Source organism: Saccharomycopsis crataegensis (assembly GCF_037102585.1).
Source record: "Saccharomycopsis crataegensis DNA, jcf7180000000073, whole genome shotgun sequence".
Lineage (NCBI taxonomy): Eukaryota > Fungi > Ascomycota > Saccharomycetes > Ascoideales > Saccharomycopsidaceae > Saccharomycopsis > Saccharomycopsis crataegensis.
In genome coordinates, this window is record NW_027043820.1 from 1,171,610 (window position 1) to 1,191,530 (window position 19,921).

At 34.5% G+C, this 19,921-nt stretch overlaps 7 protein-coding genes across 7 annotated transcripts; 2 read left to right on the forward strand and 5 right to left on the reverse strand. All coding sequences in view use genetic code 12, as the record gives it.

The window, feature by feature from the left end:
- Positions 1-205: 205 nt before the first annotated feature.
- On the forward strand, positions 206-1,831 carry DRN1 (Drn1p; the record flags this gene model as incomplete). Its single annotated transcript, XM_064994882.1, has 2 exons — positions 206-228; positions 286-1,831. 2 exons carry the CDS (start codon positions 206-208, stop codon positions 1,829-1,831), a joined length of 1,569 nt encoding a protein of 522 aa, XP_064850954.1.
- An 87-nt stretch (positions 1,832-1,918) lies between these two features.
- DASC09_012800 (uncharacterized protein) lies at positions 1,919-3,631 on the reverse strand (the record flags this gene model as incomplete). Its single annotated transcript, XM_064994883.1, has 1 exon — positions 1,919-3,631. One exon carries the CDS (start codon positions 3,629-3,631, stop codon positions 1,919-1,921), a length of 1,713 nt encoding a protein of 570 aa, XP_064850955.1.
- A 229-nt stretch (positions 3,632-3,860) lies between these two features.
- DASC09_012810 (Nmd2 protein) lies at positions 3,861-7,331 on the forward strand (the record flags this gene model as incomplete). The annotated part of the gene is made up of 1 exon (XM_064994884.1): positions 3,861-7,331. The coding sequence occupies one exon, from the start codon at positions 3,861-3,863 to the stop codon at positions 7,329-7,331; it is 3,471 nt and encodes a 1,156-aa protein (XP_064850956.1).
- A 2,389-nt stretch (positions 7,332-9,720) lies between these two features.
- On the reverse strand, positions 9,721-12,855 carry KCS1 (inositol polyphosphate kinase KCS1; the record flags this gene model as incomplete). The annotated part of the gene is made up of 1 exon (XM_064994885.1): positions 9,721-12,855. The coding sequence occupies one exon, from the start codon at positions 12,853-12,855 to the stop codon at positions 9,721-9,723; it is 3,135 nt and encodes a 1,044-aa protein (XP_064850957.1).
- Positions 12,856-13,958: 1,103 nt separating this feature from the next.
- DASC09_012830 (serine/threonine protein kinase) lies at positions 13,959-15,805 on the reverse strand (the record flags this gene model as incomplete). The annotated part of the gene is made up of 2 exons (XM_064994886.1): positions 13,959-15,647; positions 15,797-15,805. The coding sequence occupies 2 exons, from the start codon at positions 15,803-15,805 to the stop codon at positions 13,959-13,961; spliced, it is 1,698 nt and encodes a 565-aa protein (XP_064850958.1).
- A 250-nt stretch (positions 15,806-16,055) lies between these two features.
- DASC09_012840 (uncharacterized protein) lies at positions 16,056-17,159 on the reverse strand (the record flags this gene model as incomplete). Its single annotated transcript, XM_064994887.1, has 1 exon — positions 16,056-17,159. One exon carries the CDS (start codon positions 17,157-17,159, stop codon positions 16,056-16,058), a length of 1,104 nt encoding a protein of 367 aa, XP_064850959.1.
- Positions 17,160-19,494: 2,335 nt separating this feature from the next.
- DASC09_012850 (uncharacterized protein) lies at positions 19,495-19,882 on the reverse strand (the record flags this gene model as incomplete). The annotated part of the gene is made up of 2 exons (XM_064994888.1): positions 19,495-19,647; positions 19,850-19,882. The coding sequence occupies 2 exons, from the start codon at positions 19,880-19,882 to the stop codon at positions 19,495-19,497; spliced, it is 186 nt and encodes a 61-aa protein (XP_064850960.1).
- Positions 19,883-19,921: the final 39 nt, after the last annotated feature.

Consider the following 19,921-nt stretch of genomic DNA (forward strand, 5'->3'; position numbering starts at 1 on the left):
ATAATGGTAACAGCCTGTGTATGATCTTGGAGTAGTTTCTTAATGTTTTGATAAAAGTGCACTGGAATTTGCCTAAACAATCACCTGTGAGAAAAAAAAAAAAAAAAAAAAAAAAAAAATTAAAAAAATAAAAAAAATTCAAGATGAGATGTCCTTCCACACAACAGTTAGTGAGAAAAATAAAGTACCTCAACCGGAAAGATAAATGGCTGAAAATATTTCCAAAATGTATGGAATTATAATTCAACTTCATATCTATTATTATATGAACTAACATTCATGCAGTCTAGTGTTGAACCCTCTTCCCTCGAAGATCGAGTCTGTTTTAAAGAAATCAAACCAGATAAATAAGTCTAATGGCCCGTTTGATTGTACTTTTTTGATAGGTGACTCGTTCATAGAAAGTATTGAAGTCCCTCTGATAAATGTGAATTGTAAAACTTATTTTTTTGAGGGTATTAATGATGTGCTAAGTATGGACAATCCGAAATCAAGCATGAAGGACAAAAAAAATCTTAGCTATATGGGAAGATACGGGATTACTGAAACAGAAAATGGGTTAAAAATTGGATTCATATCAGGAAAACTAAAAAAAGAAAACGATTACGTAAAATCTGAAGTGACTTCCATGTTCAGTGATGTGAAATTGGATATATTGATCAGTTACTTTTGGCCTCAGGCATATGCCAAAACCAATTCTGACATTGCAGATAAAGTTGTTGATGAAATAATAGCAAAGACTGAGCCGCGCTATGTATTTTCCTGTGGTAAGGAAAATGGAACATATTTTGAATCAAATCCTTTTCAATGGAAGCATACTAGTAGGGTCTCAAGGTTTATAGGTCTTGGAGAATATAAGACTAAAGAAAAGTGGTTTTACGCCTTCAATATATCCAAGGAGCAATCAAATACTGAAACTCCGGACAATTTAGTTGATAATCCTTTTGATCGTAATGATAGGTTACTACCTCAAGGCAAGAAACGCGCATTAGAAGAAGGTATTCAAGAAAATGACGATAAAAAAATTATTGAGAAGAAACGTAAAGTGATCAACCCTGATAATTGCTTTTTCTGTCTAGGAAACCCAAAGGTAGAGGCTCATATGGTTATTTCTGTTGGCTCATCTTGCTACTTAGCGGCAGCGAAGGGTCCATTGACAAAGCCTCACAAATTTAAAAATAAGCCGATATCGGGACACACTATCATCATTCCAATCAATCATATTTCTAGCGTCCCTCCTTTACTTAGATTTGGCAATGATAAAGGTGATGAAATCATATTAGATATGGAGAAATTCGGAGACAGCTTACAGAAATTTTATGCTACTAGCTTTGAAATGGGTATTTGCAAGTTTGAGATTAATACTTTAAATTCTGTTCATTACCATCAGCAGGTTATTCCAATTAACTTATTTCTTTCAATCAATAGGTTTCAGAAGCACTTGAAACACTGGGAAGAGAAGAATAACAAAAAAAATGACAATGATAGCAAAAGTTTACTTAATTTTCATTTATTGAAAAAAGAAGCAACAGGTTATGACCAGCAAGTAATGGAAAGCCTTTTCAATGAAGACAAAAAGGAATATATTTCTATTGAGCTTACTATCAATAATCTTGATGACAACAAGGCAGAGGGCACTTACTTATTTATTTCGGTGGTGGATTCCTCAAAATATATTGATTTACAATTCCTCAGAAAAGTTGTCGCTAACTTTTTGAATTTAAGAGAAAGGGTGTATTGGAATAAGTGCATTCAATCCACTGAACTTGAGACCTTGGAAACTGAAGCTTTTAGAAATTTATATGCGCCTTTTGATTTCACGTGTCAATGAGAAACAATTTCTGTGTTTTTATATGTACATTAGCTAATATATATTACAGTCTATTATTGTCTGAACCAAGAAAAAAAAAGTACGTGCCTAATCAGAATCTTCGCACAAATCAAAATCGAATGCAAAGCCACTAGATTGGCCTTGTTCTTCATTATTACGGCTTTGAACAACATCATGCCAGCCCTTAGTTTGCTTTTTTGAGTTTTTGACTTGATTTTGTAATATAGCACTTTCAAGCACTTCAGAATAACCTTTTTCAATGAGTAACTCCTCAAAAGCTTCCAATAATGGAATTTCACAAATTTCCTCATCATCATCAACCTCATCATGTAGAATATCCCTCTTTGCTGTTTTAGGTGCGCTTTTGGTTTCATGGCTATCGATATATTTTTTTAGAGATTGTTTTCTAAGAATGAAATCCGCATCAGATGAATCTATTTTTTCCATGCGCTCTAACAAAACATTCAATGATTTTACCAATTTCGCTGAATGGAACCCTGATATTTGATCCGATTTTCTTTCAAAAAATTCTAAAACACTTGGTAAAACTGGTGAAGGGACGAAATTTTGTGTTAACGCAACTGTATCATCTATATTAACAACAAGGTGCCACCAACCTTTAGGAACATAGTTACATTCTCCGGCGAAAACAACCGAGACATAGACCTCATTTTCATGATCCTTTGATAATTTTAAAATATCATTGAAAAAACCAGAGAGGAAGAACTCTGCAAGCGAAACAGGACTTGTTACCTCACTCTCGTCCTTGTCAGTTCCCACCCCAGGAGGCGTCAAGTGTGGAGGAATCATAATCCAAAGTTTACAACCGGACAAGACAGCATTCCATGCGCATGTAGAGTTGGGATCTTTGTGGAACGTTGAGCCAGTTCTTGACGACCCAATAATCAACCATCTGAAATTTGGTCGACAGTTAACTATATCTTTACCTTCAACGGTATCGCTTTCCTCATTCAATACTGTGAAAAGATCATTTTGAAAGCAAACTGGAACTTGATATTCCTTCGATAGTTGAGATATCGCTGAACTATCACAATCAAAAAGGTAGAGAGGGCTTTCGTCACTGTTTTCAGAAAGATACCTAGAATATGCTTCTAAAGACCATTTCACTGATTCTTGTCTAAAATTAACTTTTGGAAATCTCTCTAGTAGAGAAGCTAATGACCATGAGGGCCATCTATCACTGACTCCGGAGTTAGTCAAAATAAAAGGGTGATTTATAAGATTCTTTTCAAAATATTGAAGCGATACTTCTTTCTCAGGTATTCTAAGAACAGATCTATAGAATGAGTCTTTAGGTTGTTCAGTTATTCCTTTTTTGTGGTAGACTTTCTCTTCCGCTATAATCCTTCTGCAGAGTTCATTGTAATCTATTTTGGAGCACTGGTAGGGTCTAAATAGTAAATCAGAGCAAAGCAAGTTGTTAGGGCATTGAGGTTTTGCTTCTTCATTTACTCTTAACAATGTTTTTCTCCAAGAACCTTTCCAATCTATCGATAACGAATCTTCACCATTATGTTGAAGATATAAGTTTTTCCATAACTCATCTTGGTAAGTGAAAGCGTACAAAATTCTTGAAGCATGGCCAAAATTTTTGAGATCGCTGGCATTATCTATCAAAGATATGATTTCGTATAACAACTCATCTGAAAAAATGGATAGTAAACCCAAGTCTTTGGACCAACGCTCCTGAAAAGTTAGAACTTCCTTATCAGAAAGAAGAATATGGTTTCCTGATGGTTTGACATTGAGAGGATGTCTCGGGACAGCCAAATGGTTCATATTTGCCTAACGTCTCAAATTTACTTCACGATAATGAAGGTAAAAGGAAAAAAAAAAAAATCACCTCATCCTTTAGTATGAGAAAAAAATTCATAATTTAATTCCTCCGGAGTGCGTATAGTGTCTGAATTTTTAAAGCTTTTTTTGTGGAAATGGGAATGGAACACCATATTTGATGATTCAGGTATCACCGCCATCTGTCGACGTCATTTTCGCTTAGCTATAGAAAATGGCTTCTGAGGAGCGTAAGAAAGAACTTAGGGAAAAAAATATTCTGTCATGGTATCTTGAGGATGATGAATTATTCTTTTCCTCGGGGAAATATGACACATCCTTGAAGAAGAATAACTCCTTCATTAAAAGAATAAAGCAATCAATCACAAAGGAAAACCAAGAGGCAATATTGAATGATATCCATACGCTATCTCTTGAGAAGTATCTAACTGAAATTATTCATGCCTTGAGTGAAAGCTTGACAAAGTGTGTGAAAGGTGACGATGTCGCTGCAGCAATTGAAATAATATCAGCTCTTCATCAAAGATTCACATGGAAGTTCACCCCATTCATTCAGCAAAACATATTGGCGGCCTTTGTTAATGAACCGAATGTCCTCAAGAATCAAGATGCTGAATTTGACGCAAATATCAAATTGAGCAAGCGAGATCTTGAAAGAATATCACTTCAAAAGATTTATCTAAGGCTATTTATGGAATGTTACTTTGTTGGTCTTTTTGATAGAGTAGAGACATCTTCAATAGATGAGTACCCTCCTTTTATTTCTCAGGTGTACATTTCACTTAGAAAAAATGGCGAGCTGTTGAATGCTAATGATATTTTAATAGTGGTGCTCAAGGATATTTTACATTATGAACCAAGATTCGGTTCAAATATTGGCATCATCTCAAGTTTCTTGAAGCGCTATGGAGAAATGTTCAGCAGCTCAACACTTTCTGCTCAAGAGAATTATGATGATCTGTTTCCGTTACCTGTGAGAGAAGAATTGAATCATTTATTCCTCAATTATGGGAAAATCTTCCAAAAGTACACCATAAAGTTGTATCAACAATTATACAAGTTGAAATTCAGGATCAAAAAATCGAGTATAAGGATGGGAAAAATTTCAGAAGAATTGAACAATTCTTTAGAGTTGCGCATAGAATTCTTTGAAAGATATCAGGGTTTGTGTGATTTGATGGATAGTATCCTACATCTAGGCCCACTAATGTTGCCCGTTTTGGATGAAAACCTTCTAAGTGATGATGAGGATGGAGAAACAAAAATCACAGTGGGAAACAGCAATGACACCAATCCAAACGTCAGTGAGAATGGGATTACAATCTGGCAAAATGATGAAGAAAGAGAATTTTACACGTATACTTACGATGTCAAGGAAAGGCTCTCTGAAGACTTGTTTGTTGAAATAGGCTCAGATAAAGGTGAAGAAATGACCAAATTCATCAATGATTTGGAAGATTGTGATTCCAAGAAACTAATTGATGAGCTCAGTTTGGAATATTGGACAAGACAAATGAATAACAAGGCCTCTAGAAATAGGCTCTTGAGAGTTTTCCTTGATTGTGAGGAAATCAACAAGATGAAATATTATGGTAGATTTTTGGCTAATAATAGAGATGTTTTGAATGAATTAAAGGATCAGTTGGTGGAAAAATTGGATAGTTCTTTCAGGTTTTTGATCTATAATGGCCAGACTTCAAACATGGAGCAAGTTGGGCGAGTCAATATCAAGAAGGTTTACTTCTTTAATGAGTTAATCAAGTTTAATTTAGTGGAAATACATGTGGTATTCCATAAACTTCGATCAATGATTTTGAATTTGAACTCAAAATCTAGCAATATTGATATCTTGAATATTTATTTTGATCAATGCGGAAGATTCTTATATTATGTTAATGGTAAAGAGTCAAAAATATTGATGGAAGAAATGTTAGATTTATTAAAAACTAAAAAAATGGAAGACAAAAAGTTATCAATGAATGACAAAATGGCAATCGATAGTTTGTTGTTGATTATTAACCCACCATCAATCAAGGCCCTTAATGAACAAAATCTTCTAAATCAAGATAATGAGGAGGCTACTTTCACCATGGAAATGAAATTTATTAAGCATTTGATCCAAAAAGAGATGAGCGAGACTACCTGGCGTCACATTGCCTTGATCATTTTAAAATTAGATTTGACAGATTTTGAGAATTTTGAATTTTTAGAGAAGATCTTTTCCAAACCTGAGGCTGTGAATTTTGAAAATATTAGATATTTGGCAAAAATGCTACTTTTCTTCAAGCGAGAAAACATTTCGAAAACATTGTTTGTATTTATTTTGGATAATATTTTAGAATATATCCAGAGGGGCTTGGAAATCAATAATTATAAGTACAATAGAATAAGAATGGCTACGATCAAGTATCTTGGTCATCTTTTGAATTTGATTTTCAGTGATTACAATGAAAGTGAAACTAATGAATCTGAATTCATCTCTTTTTCACAGATATTATTTAAAACATGTTATAAGTTGATTGGTTTTGGTTACCCAAGTCCTGGCCCGAATTTACCCAAATTGCCTATGAGAAATTTCTTTAATGCTTCAGATTCACCAGATGATTATTTTAGAATAAATCTTTTAATAACATTATTAGACACCTTCAAGAACTCCACATTGATGAGAAGAATTATTGAGGAGAATGTCAATCAACGGCCTGGAGGCCTTGATGAGTCTGAGTTACAATTCCTGAAACAGTTTGGGACATTGTTGCTATTCATCAATTATTATGTTCTTGTCAAAAGTCAACCCGTTCCAAAAGATATAAATTTCAAGATTGTAACATATTTTGAATCTTTAAGTGATGAGGGGTTTTATGAATACAGTAGTGACTTGAATAACATTATGCAATTGCTTGGTGAGCATTTCCGGACGTTAACAGGAGTCAAAATTACTCAACCTACTGATAAGAACAATGACAATGTTGCCAAAAATAGCTATAATCATGTCAATCACATAGGTGATTCCCAGCGCCCCATGAAGATAAGGCCAACTGGTCATTCTACACACCGAATTCAGAAGGTTGATGCCAACGACCCTAGTGCTATGCCAATTACTTTATCGAGTAATGATAACTGTGAGGATAATGATGATGGATATGTTGATAACGTTGATGATGACGACGATGAATATGATGACGACGATGAATATGACGATGATGATAATAGTGATTATGTTGATGATAAAGAATTGGATAAAAAGTTACAAAAGAAGTTTGATCAAGAAATCGATGCTCAATTGAATAAAATGATTCTTCTTGGTATTGAGTCCAGAAGACAAGTGGATGTCCAAGCCGAAGGTTTGGGCTCGCTTAGGGGTGTAAAGCCTATTAAACCACCAGGAAAACTTTTAATGAATCAAAATTCGAAGAAGGTTGCGTTCTCATTGGTCACTAGAGGTAAGGATAATGGTGATCCTTCAATCAAAAATATCAAGATTTCAAGAGATGAGAGGATTGTTCTGGAAAAGCTTGAAGCAATTAAGAAAATACGAGATGAGAAGGATAAACTCAAAGAATTTGTGTTGAGGTCGCAAAATATCCTGGAAAATGGTGATGGTTTTCCTGATGATGGACCGGTTAATATTGTGAAAGGTGGGATTCTTTTAAATAGGCCACTCCCGACTAAGAAGAAGAACTACTAAAAGTCGCGTAAATATTTGCCGGTGATAATATATTTTAGTCTTTTTCTGTTGCTATTTTTTTTTTTTTTTTAGCTTTGTAACTTTAATCGAGTTGCCGCATCCCGCAGTGAACCCAAACATTTGTTCCCAGAACCAATATCCCCAGAATACTCAGGTGAGACAAATCGACGTGAGTTACATTGTTGTTGTGGCAACTGTTTTGCTTAATCGAACATTTTTCTTTTTAATCTTGTGCATATTTATTTGACTCCTAGGCTAAAAAAAAAAAAAAAAGAGTCAATTATTTAACGGTGTGACTTGATTTGTCACTCCCAAGAAAAAAAGAAATGAAAAAAAAGTGTGAGCACACCACTTGGTTTAATGTTTATTAAATGGATTCAAATTAAGTAGATCATCATTTATTATCCCCAGTGATTTCAGATTGCTATTATCTGGTGGTGCTTCTTTTGCCCGGTATTGACTTGCGCTCTTGTTTTCTAATAATTGGGATTTTCTGTTTTCGGATGTCACGTCATCTGGCGATTTTCATTGATGCGTTGTTGATTTAATTTAGATTGATTTGAAATTATTGCAAGGCAAGATACACAGATAAAAAGAGAAATAAAAAAAAGGAAATAAGGAGAAATTATATTCAATATTTCATATAGAAATATAAGAAATAGAGCATTTAGTATTACTGTGCTATTTTGAACTTGCTTAACAAAAATATTGAACGTCACGTCATACCAATTTACCGCTATCGCTGTTCTCAAGCACCTCCTAGGCCCCTTATTAGTACTGTTATTATTATTGCTATAATTAATTCCGCCATTTCTAAAACCTTGTTTTTTGTTTTTTGTTTTTTTTTTTGTTCTTTGTTCTTTCACATCTAAGGTGGGATTGTGTGTTTCCTTGCTTCGAGATTTCGCTTTATTGTAATAAAACTGATTCTCACGGTTCTCAGTTGCCAGGGGTAAGGTACCAAAATATAGTTTCATGGATCACATGAATATTAGAGTAACAATAAAGTTATAGTCTTTATTGTTTGTTTACTTGTATTCCTTTGCTTTCTAAAGGGTTCCTAATATTGTGTTTTTCAAGGCTGTTGTTATTTTTTTTTTTGTTGATACGTGAGGAGACTATCTTTTTTGTTTGTCTATTACCTTATTGCTCATCCTACAGAATATTTTCCTATCCTTTATCATATTTATTTTCAATTCCATCTCTGCTACAAACACTAGCACTCTTCTTCCTCTATTATCACAAACCAAACAAAAGAAAGCTCTTGATGGCCGGATATGATATTCAATAGATCAAAAATCGATAAAAAATCACCAGTGTACCAGCTGTGTTGCAATTTTGATGAGAAATCAGACTATGAAAGGAGACGTAAACAGCATCACCAACAACAAATGGAAGTTTCCTCGTCGATGAACGCCCAAAGCGGACAGCTAAAATTTCAGATACCTTCTTCAAAAAAGAACTGATCAAGCTCACAGGTCAACAGTTACAATCAAAATGTAAAGTCAAGACAGCATGAGTCGTCTTCATCAGAAAGAGAAGAAAAAAAAAGGATATTTCAAAATTGTACATTAATTATCATTACTGGCACGCATACTATACTATACTCTTGCTTTAATTTGCTTGGTTGGACTTTATTATTATTATTATTATTTCATATTTTTTTTTGTTGCTGGTCTTATTGTTTTACTAGTTGGCCTGTCAACCAACCAACTTTCTACATATTTTTTTCTGTTTTTAATGATTCATATCGATTATAAACCTCTTTTTCTAGGTATCTAGATATACACATATTTGCTTTCATACCCACAGCTTGTTTATCATCTTTTTCCCACCTTTTACATTTTTATTATTGTTCTTTTTTTTGTTTTGTTTTGTTTTGTATTATGTATAACATACGTACTTACTAGCGTCAAAAAGTTTAAACTAATGAAGATACGCGCTAATTAACTATTAATTGTACAAATTGAAAAATAAAAAATAAAAAATGAAAAATGAAAAATGAAACAAAACAAAACAAAATAAAACAAACTAAAACAAAATGAAGAATAAAGAATAAAATTATAACCAATAGCCAAATTTATGAACATGAACCAACCTTACCTTGCAATGAAATAATAAAAGAAATTCAGTATCTTAACTCAAAAGACAAAGCAAAAGGAAAAAAAAAATCCAAAGAAATTGCGAACTAAAAGAAGCATAAATCCTTAATCGATAGGCAACCAATAATATGGGGCCGTAGCTCGAAGGCGAAACACGAGGAAAGGATTGGTAGAATATATGAAATACCCAGTCTAGACAAAATAGCAAAAGCAGCATATGTAAAGCAGCATTTTAGAAAGAAAAAAAAAGAGTGAGAGAGGTAACAAAAATTGCAATCATGTACCACTTAATCAGAAATGATCTCGTTATTTTCATCATAACTTAAGAGGCCATCTAATGCTCCATCCTGTGTCCAATTACTTGTTTCATCATAAAACTCGTCAACCCACAGAACACGCTGCTTTAGTTTCCTGTACATTTCAGGATGTTTATTCAACCAAGTCAACATCACACTGTGTAAAAACTCTGCTTTATTATCAATGCAGCTTTCTTGACTTCTCATATCATCTCTGAATTTTGCAAACAGCTCATACGGAACGCCGTCAGTAATTTTATAAAAAATGGCCTTGATGTAAAAAATAAGTGATCTTAATCCCCTAACATATCCATGGTCATATTCTGTGGGCAATTTGGGTGGAAATGTAGCAGTAGATGGTAGCCTATCTTCGGTAGTAACACACTGGGCAAAATCAATGATTCTAACAATCAAATTAGGCACTAAGCCATCGTCTTCGCGAAAAATCCCATCGTACATTAACAACAATGAAGATCCGTACATTCGGTAACCTTCCAATTTTATGAAGATCTCTTGTAATTCTAGAAGTTTATCAATCAAAACTGGAATATTCTTGACCACGCATAATGCATCACGGCCATTATAAAGAAACCTTGTCAAACATTTAGCAAACTGTGATCCATTCTTCAAAGAGCGCCCAAAATATTTATCTCTCGCAATATATCCATCAGTCGATATATCCCAAACTTGCATTCCACACATTCTAACCCCGAGTGACAATGATGTGGTGCTTGCGCATTTTTTACGTTGTGACTGGCGCTTCTTTTCTGTTGCTTCGATACCGTATTGTCTGGTTCCCATCTTTAGATCTAGAACACAGGGCTTTTGCATTCCAATGGTCAAATCTTCCAATAAAATAAATTTCTCAATCTTTGAAACCATTTGACGACTGGATATATCCACAGTATTGGATTTTATAGGTTTAGACTCTGCTGAATGATCTGCTTTAACTGCTGTTTCTTTTTCTTTTTGGAGGTCTCTTGAATAATCATGCACATTTCTCTCGTCATCAAAAACTGCATTAGAACGTGTATGCATAATTTTTGCGTCAGTGGTATCTTTAGCCATTTCTTTTTTTTCTTTGTTTCCTTCTTCTTCCTCTTCAGAATCACCATCGAGTTGAAAGGATGATTTCTTGGGTCTACTATCATCTTTTAAGTCTTTCATCACCTTCATTGCATTAATAATTTGTTCGCGAGATGGGAAATTCTTTGTTGACTCTTCGTTGTTCATGCTAGATAAATCAAGTAATGATGAATGACCTTTTTCTAACTCCCCACATTTCTCACTTTCACTAGGTTTTTCATCTTCTCTAAATTCCTTAGCTTCACTTTGAAATTCACTAATTTCACTGCCTTGCAATGACAAGCTCTGTCTTTCCAAAGATGAACTTAAATTAGAGCCGTTCCCATCATCCTCAAACAAAGGTTTCGCATCAGACGACGGTGTGCTGAATCTATGACGACGTCTATTAGCTTTAGCACCTGGCTCTGGTCTTTGCAAATATAAGTGAGAGTCGTCATCTGTAGTACTCACCACACTTTTTGTATCTTGAACTTTATTAAAATCCGCAAATTTCTTATGTTTAGCATGTTGACGGTTATGCTGTTGCTGTTGCTTCTGTTTGTTTCTCACACTTCTAGCATGTTCTTCGATTGGAGCAAATACCTCTTTGATCACAAGTTCTTGAAGTTTTCGATTGACTGTTGTAGCACCAATACACTTTCTTCCCGCTTCGTTTGAAGGCAAAGATGGTTTTCCAGATAATCTAGATTCCATTTTCGCCTTTTCTCTATCTTCCAGCTCCAAGTTAATTGAATACGTATTCCATAAAGATCTCGGGATAATATGAGTGTTATCATCGAGAACAACTTCTGGGGGCAAAAAGTTAATCATGGCCTTGTCGGCTTTCTTATTGGGTTTCTTTTTGGTGATACGAGACAAATCAATATCATTATCAGTCACCAAGCTCTTGTAACGGACATTAAGGACACCTATATATTTTGGCATGAATTTAAGAAGCTCTGGATGTCGAATCTCAATGTTTTCGTACCAATTATTTTCACGGTTAACTAATGCCTTACACACCGCGCGATGACTGAATCGAAAAATCGCAGTATGCCCACCAACTTTGTTGACAAAAGGTGTAAGTTCAACCTTCAAAGGAAAATTCTCCATTTTATCAGTCTCGTTCAATTCTTTAGCTCTGTCTTTTTCTCCTTCTTTTTCTCTATTAACAGCGCTGGTGCAATTTTCATCAGAAACTTCGGCACTGCTTTTGATTGTTAATTTTGGGGTTCGAATGTGTTGTGATATTTTGTGAAGAATTTTAGTTGGTGAGGCTGGCAAAGAGTTCAAGATATTATGATTTTTGGCTTCAATTTTTGTTGTTCCTGATATGTGATCTTCATTTTTCTTCGGTATATCATACTCCTTCTCGGCAGTTAAGCGTTCACTTTTACCTGGCTCATGAGGAAAATATGTAGCAGAACTAACAGGCTTGATAAATTGAGTTGATGTATTTTTGGTTCTTATATACAAATCATTGAGAGCTCTTGACACTGGGTCATCATCATCAACAAATTCATCTGCCGACTCGCTATCAAGATCTTCATACTCATCCTCTCTTTCTTCCTCTTCTAACTCTTTTTGCTGATCTATTTTCTTTTCAAATTCATCAAAATTTAAAGTGTCGTGGAAACGATTTATTTCAAGTGTTTCATTGTTGTCATTAATTCTTTTCTCATTTTCGACTCTGCCTTCAGTTTTAATGAAAGGTAAAAATTTAGATCTGGTTCCTGAATACTCGCTATTATCTTCATTTTCATCCGAATCTGTTAAAAACACTTCACTTTCACCGCTACCGCTATATTCTCCGACATCGTTGTTCCCAGAATTATGAATACAAAGCTCTTCTGGAGTTTCGGTATACTGGGCCTCAATTGCAGCACTTGAATCATTGCTGCCACTTCTAAACAATCTGAGCGACCTCGCGGCTTTTCTGCCGATAATGGAGCGCTTCTTGCTCAAGACTTCATTAATTTTGAGGGAATCAGGTTCAGAGTCATGCTCATCACCAGTCTTTTTCCGGAAGTTTTGGTTATTTTGGCTGTGACTCAAAAACATCGCGCTAGAGGAAGTCTCATGAAGTGATGGTCTATTTCTTGAAGAACCAATATTGCTCAATATCTTTATATTTGCTTACAAGGCTCGACAGGTTAGGATCGCTAAGCTGGTGACACAAAAACGCTGTATTTATCAAAACCCACAGTGATTATTTGACGATAAATGTGGAGTATTTGGAAACTTGTGCGCTGTATGAGACTAAGGGAGAATAATTCTGGTGTGTTTATAAACAGTAAATTGTTTGAAACATCAACAATATGTTACTCAGCACTAATAACTCAATTGGCTTGTTGTTTAGTGCGATTTGTAGATTATTTTTTTTTTGCCTCATCAAAAAATTTCAGCCAAAAGAAACGGTGAGCTATGCACCGATGCGACAGGACGAAAAAAAAAAATAAGATCAGAAAATTCTCCACAACGTGTTTACCGTAGAGAATATCTAGCTATCGGAGGAAAAAAAGACCTGTGCCAAATTACTCAAAGTGTAGCTCCGGGATTATCGTGTCTGTGATGTTACAAGTGATAAGATTAACAAAACGTGGGTCACCCGGTCTTCTTTTGGAGCACGGTCAATACTAGTGGTAATAGTAGAGAGGCTTATTGTAATTCATTTGAATATCTAAAAGACTTTGAGAGCTGCTTCCTCTTGTGTGATTTTTTCCCTCTCCTTCATCTTTCCCTTTTGTCTGGGTTGGGGTTTCTGCTCCTGAACCAGGCTACCCTATGCATACAATTACTGATAAGCGAGATTTAAGTCTAACTTCAAAAAGCAATTGTTCAACAAATTCTATTTTTAATTGATATAAAGACAACTCAAGTTTCTTAATCTAATTGTTTCTGTACGATTCTAAGAAGCAAATACTAAATTTCTGAAGTCTTGCTGAAAATTGAAAAATGTTATGATATGGTAAAATTGGGCACCATGAAATCAAATGACAAAAATAGAGAATAAAAAGAAAAAGAAAAAAGAAAGAGCTCATCCTCTTATCAATCTAAGACAATGCAAAGGTGAAGAAATCAAAAACAAATATTAAAAATTTTATTGGATTAAAATGAAAGAACTAAAATGAAAGAGAAAAAAAAAATCAAATTCTAGCAGAGCATCAAGCAGCAACTTCATGTTTACGTCTTTGAATAATGCTTGCCTTATCTAAATTCAACTCAAAGATATTACCATTCGTCGTTCTATCCTCAGTGAAGATTTTATCCCCGCCATCTTCGTCTTCCTCTTCTTCTTCGAGAACATCAAAGTTTCCCCTAGTAAGCGTATCACGTAATAATCTTTCTTCCTTTTGACGATGCACTGCAGTGCTAACATCAAATGCATCCTTCATTAACATAGCAGCAGGCGATGCTAGAGCTGGGGAGTACGCTCCAGAATAATAAAAAGCTCTTTTTACTTTAATTCTGTCTTCCTCTTGCTTCTTCTTGGCCAAGGCTTCAGCTTTCTCTTGGGCAACAACTGCATCATATCCGGAATAAATATAATTATTATTAGCATCCTGAGGCAATTTATCTAAGAAACTTTTAATCCAAGGATCTTCGAAAAATTGGTTGATATCATATCTTTGATGAGAGTTTACACAAAGCAAATTTAACACGCAATTCTTTGCACCAGCACTAATTTCATCCCACCAAGGCCTAAGGAATTCATATTGTCCCTTAGAAATTTTTTCCGTGAGTTCGTCAATTTTTTCATCGTAGAATGGAGGAAATCCACAAAGTAAAGTATAAAGAACACAACCAAGCGCCCACATATCAACTTTTTTGGAATATCTTTCATCTTTAACGATTTCAGGTGCAGTATAACCAACAGTGCCACAAGGGGTTTTAGTCTTACTTTCCCAGATTTGTTTTGACAAACCAAAATCAGCAAGCTTAACGGTTCCAATACATCCCCCTCCAACGCCATAATTGAATTCTCCTTCGTCCTTTTTTGATTTAATATCATCAGATTTTCTTAGTTTTGAGGGGAAATCTTTAGAAGGAGTAAAATCAATAGGGTCGAACAATAGATTTTCTGGCTTTAAATCACGATGCACTACACCAACTTCATTGTGTAGGTATCTTATGGATTCAGCAACCTGGCATATAACATGTCTTGATAAATCTTCACTGAAATAGGTCAAATTGACAATTTGATTAAAAATTTCGCCACCATCACATAAATCTTGAATAATATAGTAATAGTTATCATCCTCCAAGAAATTATCAAAAGAAACAATGTTTTTGTGATCCAATCGACGTAATATGGTGACCTCCTTAAAAACTGATTGTTGCTGGCTGGTGTCAAGTTTTTTCTTACTAATAATTTTGATTGCAACATCCTCGCCGGATTGGACATTTTTGCCTCTAAGAACTTCTGAGAAAGCTCCTTCCCCTAACTTTTCGTAGTATTGGTAATAATGTTCAAGCAATGTTTGATACTTATCAGGTTTAATTTTCAAACTTGAACTCCGCTGATGATCAGTCAGGTTGTCAATGTTTGGAGTGGTATACTCGCTCTTGCTAATTCTGGCCTTTGTGTCATTGGCAGCGTCATTTTTTTGGAGGTCTATTGAGGCAAAATTATAGGAGATATCTTCGATTTTGTCATTGTTTGACTGTGAGTTATTACTACCGGTTACCGCAGATATTTTGTGGTTAGCCTCACTATCCGAGACACTGAAGGGATTTGAAAGCTCCATGGAAGAGCTAATAGTATCGACGGCGGCACCACTATTATTGCTTTCAATAGGATTCAACCCCGACTGTTTGTTGTTCTTCTTTTGCTTGATGAAGTTTTTTAGATTCTAGGATATAGGTGTTAGCAATTTTAAAGTCACGCTAACAAGAAAAAGAAAAAAAGAGACATGTTCTAGATCCATGAAAAAAAACATCACTCATTCACTCCACCGTTAATTATCGACCAAAGGTTCATGAAAGATGCTAGTTCACATACATTGAGCATTTCTGTTGGGGTCTACTTCTCAAAGAGAAAAAGGTTTGAATATGAATAGGATGCACAGTTTCTTTTTTGGAAAGCAGTAGAATCTAACAAACGGCGTGTTTATATTGGAAGAAAAAAAAAAAAAGGGGACGTTTTTCTTTGTAAGTCATTTGTGACGTAACATGCCACCCGCTGCATACCCTACCAGGGGTGTCACACCCTTATATTAACTGTGTGTGGGGCGCCGTAACATGGCAAATTGGAACATGAATTAGTAATATCTACTCAGCTCAATTATTACTACTCTGTCCTTACCATGAACAATCATCCCAAGAGGTAGATCGTAGGATGTAATCATCAGACTCTCAAAGAAGTACCTCCACCTTGAAAATCCGTGACTGGCTTCATCCATGTAACGCGTCCTGAACCAGGATTCATACACTTCGAAAAGTTCGTCAAATGTCATTCTTGAATCAAAACTCGAAACGAAGTCATCAATGCTGCGGATCCTATCGGGCGTTTCTTTCCGTTTAAAACTTTTTTTTGAATAAACAATCTTCACAGTCACAGTTCTTGGTCTTGTTAGATCCTCATGGGTAGTATTGGGGGAATCAATTTCATGAAGCAACGAAAATTCAAATCCAGTGTTACCTGTTGATATTGAAATATCGTCTCTGCTTATAGAAGTATTCAGCTCGATGTTAGTATTCCTCCTGAATTTTGGTTTATTATTTGCATGATTCTCTCTAGAGTTTGTGTTTTTCGTTTTCATGATTGAACTGGATCTTGACAACGGCAATTCCAACAACTTGGGTGCGTTTAGATTATCACCATCAGTAATTGACAGGTTCTTTTTACCTGTGCCATAATTCAAAACTGTACATCTGTCTCTAATTTTTAATTCATCTAAACTATCAAGAATATCTTCCTCTAATGCACTGATGTCATCCACTGCGTCAATTTCTAATTCACTATCACAAATTTTTCTCATCAGAATCTTCAATGCTATATAGGCTTTTCTAATCTTTTGATTGGATTCAATGGCCCTTCTGAACTTCAAATATAATCTCATTCGCTCTGTCTCTGTTGACTCTGTGCGGTGCTCCAACTGCTGCACTTTTCCTTCAAGAGTGGCATTTAAGCCTTTCATTGACTGATTCTCACGCATCAAAGATTCATTTAATCTTTTCGTTTCTTCGAGTTTTTTGACTAAAACCAAAGTTTCGTTTTTCATTTCATGGTTATTCTTTTGAAGCATAATAATTTGTTGTTCGAGGTCGTATTTGGTCCTCTTTTGACTCTTCAAATATTCCACGGTTTGGAGGAGCATGTCTGGTAAAGCATCGCCATTGTTCAAAGTGGAGTCTCTATTCATATTCTGATGAATCTTGTCTAAGATAAAATAACGTAAAGTACGATGCATTATTTCAAGAGCTTATATTCATCCACTTTCTGTAAAATGTCTAAATATATATATATAGCCCTTATCCTTAATTCGGGATGTTTAAGTAATGTAGAGTGTAAGACCGTTGTTTTAAACCAAACTCCAGCTAGAAATTTGACCATAAGCTGCCTCCATCATTCTATAAATTCTGATGATTTGAATCTACTTTTTTGAACTCGAAAAAAAAAAAATAATAATAATAAAAATGAAAATCACAGCAATAATAAATTTGCTTGACTAGAAAATTGGTAAAAAAATAGAAGGAGAGGTCGTACCCGGATTCGAACCGGGGTTGTTCGGATCAAAACCGAAAGTGATAACCACTACACTATACAACCATATTTAATTAGTTTTAAGTCTGTACCAATTACTCATGCTTAGAGCTGATTATTACTAAGCGCACTACACGCATATAGAAAGTTATAGTATTTTACTAAAGGAGTGTGAGGTTGTGAGAAAGTTATAGTATTATACTTATCTATTAGAAAGACCGGCATGAAATGCCCGGCTTGCATGTTATTTAGAACCTCTGTGACTCGTTAATATACAATTCATTCATTCATTCATTCATACTTGAGATTTAATATCAATCGAAATTATTTGAAAAAAAAAAATTACTTCCCTACATGAAATTCCCGGCTTGCAAGTTATTTAGAACCTCTGTGACTCGTTAATATACAATTTGATTTGACTTGATATATATAATTATATAATTATTAATAAATCGAACTTTGAAGGAAAAAAAAAAAAAAAAAAGACAATTACATCTCTCAAAAATTTTTCTGTTACTATTTCAGAAAATCTTATTCTAATTATTTATGTTTTATTTTCGACTTTTTTTTCATCACTTCTCAATTTCTCATCCTTTCAAAATCTTTGTATCATGGTATACTATTTCTAAAATATTACTTTAATTGATAAACGACACACTTTAGTAATACCGAAAATTATATTGATAAAACGTACACATTTAGTAAACTTCCACTGCAGAAATTTAATGGGAAAAATATAAAATATGAATAATAACAATCGTAAAGTTATCAAACTAACACTGACTCGTGGCAAACTATTATAATATTACACTGTGTGATTATGATCTTGCTTAACGTATGTATTTTCTATGGAAGCCAATATTTCTGATCTTTTTCAGAGATAAATTTTAAGTAACTTGGGATTTGTGATAAGCTCATATTTATTGCATTAGATACTCTCCATACAGTAATCATTAACACACATTATTATTTCGTTAGAGGAATTATACTATCTGCCACCTCTAACACGCACATTATTCTAAATTATATGCATAACTACCTCTTATTTCTGTTTGCTACAGACATTGGTATTAGGATTGATTGATATATGTTATATAGGATGAGCATTAGCTGCTTAATATATAATAATTTATCTATAAGGTAATATATACAACTGGACTACGAAAATAGTAGAAGCCCCCAATATCTAGATTCAGTGACAGATTCAAAGTTGGTACAATAAATATACCACATGAGTGGTGCATACTGACAACTGTAAATATTTTAGAAGCAATTGCCCATATTTTCTAGTTTGGACACGAGAAGGAGCTACAAGGAGAAAAATTATAAGAATGCTTATTCACGTAATTGCTTTACCTTATTATTTACATCAGAGGTCTTTCGAATGAATCGAATCTTTTTTCACGGCCCATTAGGTCACGTATCATATGACTACTATCATATTTAGATAGGCCATAACACAGTATTCCGATATCAGACAGGAGTTTTAAAACTTGTTTTAATGTAGCGCTAGTAGAGGTAAAATAGCCACCCAACCGCGAGCCAAAATTATGCAGTGCTAGTAGTGTCAAAGTAGAAAATTGCGATGATATAAATAAGATTGAAAAAGAGAAGAAAAGATGGGATCACTTAATAATAGTATGGTAAAAATCTGCTGTAATAGTATCGTATTTTCCTTATTTGCTGTGCCTTTTTACTTTCCATCTTCTTTTTGAAATCTGCATCTATTATGTGTCGGCTGCAATCTGGTTGAACACTTTTTGTACCCGCGTAGCACAATGCAATTTCATGCATGTGAACTGGCTGGCAGGGAGATGCTCTAACATAAACGAAGTGAGCCCGTCAAAATCCCAACCAGCATTATGGCCAGAAATAAGGTACAAACAAGAGTAAACTTCTTCAAATCTCAAAGCAATTGAAGTATATAAATCTCTTGACCTGAATTATATTAATATTTCATATTATGTGGATGAATTCTGAAGCATCCTCACCTATTAAACATTAAAAAAATATGAGATGTAGTTATGAGAGTGAGGTTTGCTAGCCTCAACTTTGCAATTAACTTTCCATTTTGGGTTTTCGTGCACCGTGAAATTAGACGAGGCAGTTTGATCAGTCTGCTGGTTTAACCAGTCGTCGGTGTCAGTCTAGATGTCAGTCTAGATGTTTTTAAATTTAATTTGAAGGCGGGTAGAAAATGCCATTTCTTTTCAGAGCTATATAAATTCATCAAAATTTCCTCGTCTACTCACTATTTTTGTTTATGTTTTTTGTTTACCCACATTGAAAAATTAGTATCGATATCTCTTTTTGTTTTTTTGTTTTGTTTTGCACAAACCTTCTTGATACCCGCAAAAACAAAGAAATAATCAAGTTATCCATTATTTTTTTTATACCCGGAAATATTGACAAGCAAATAAT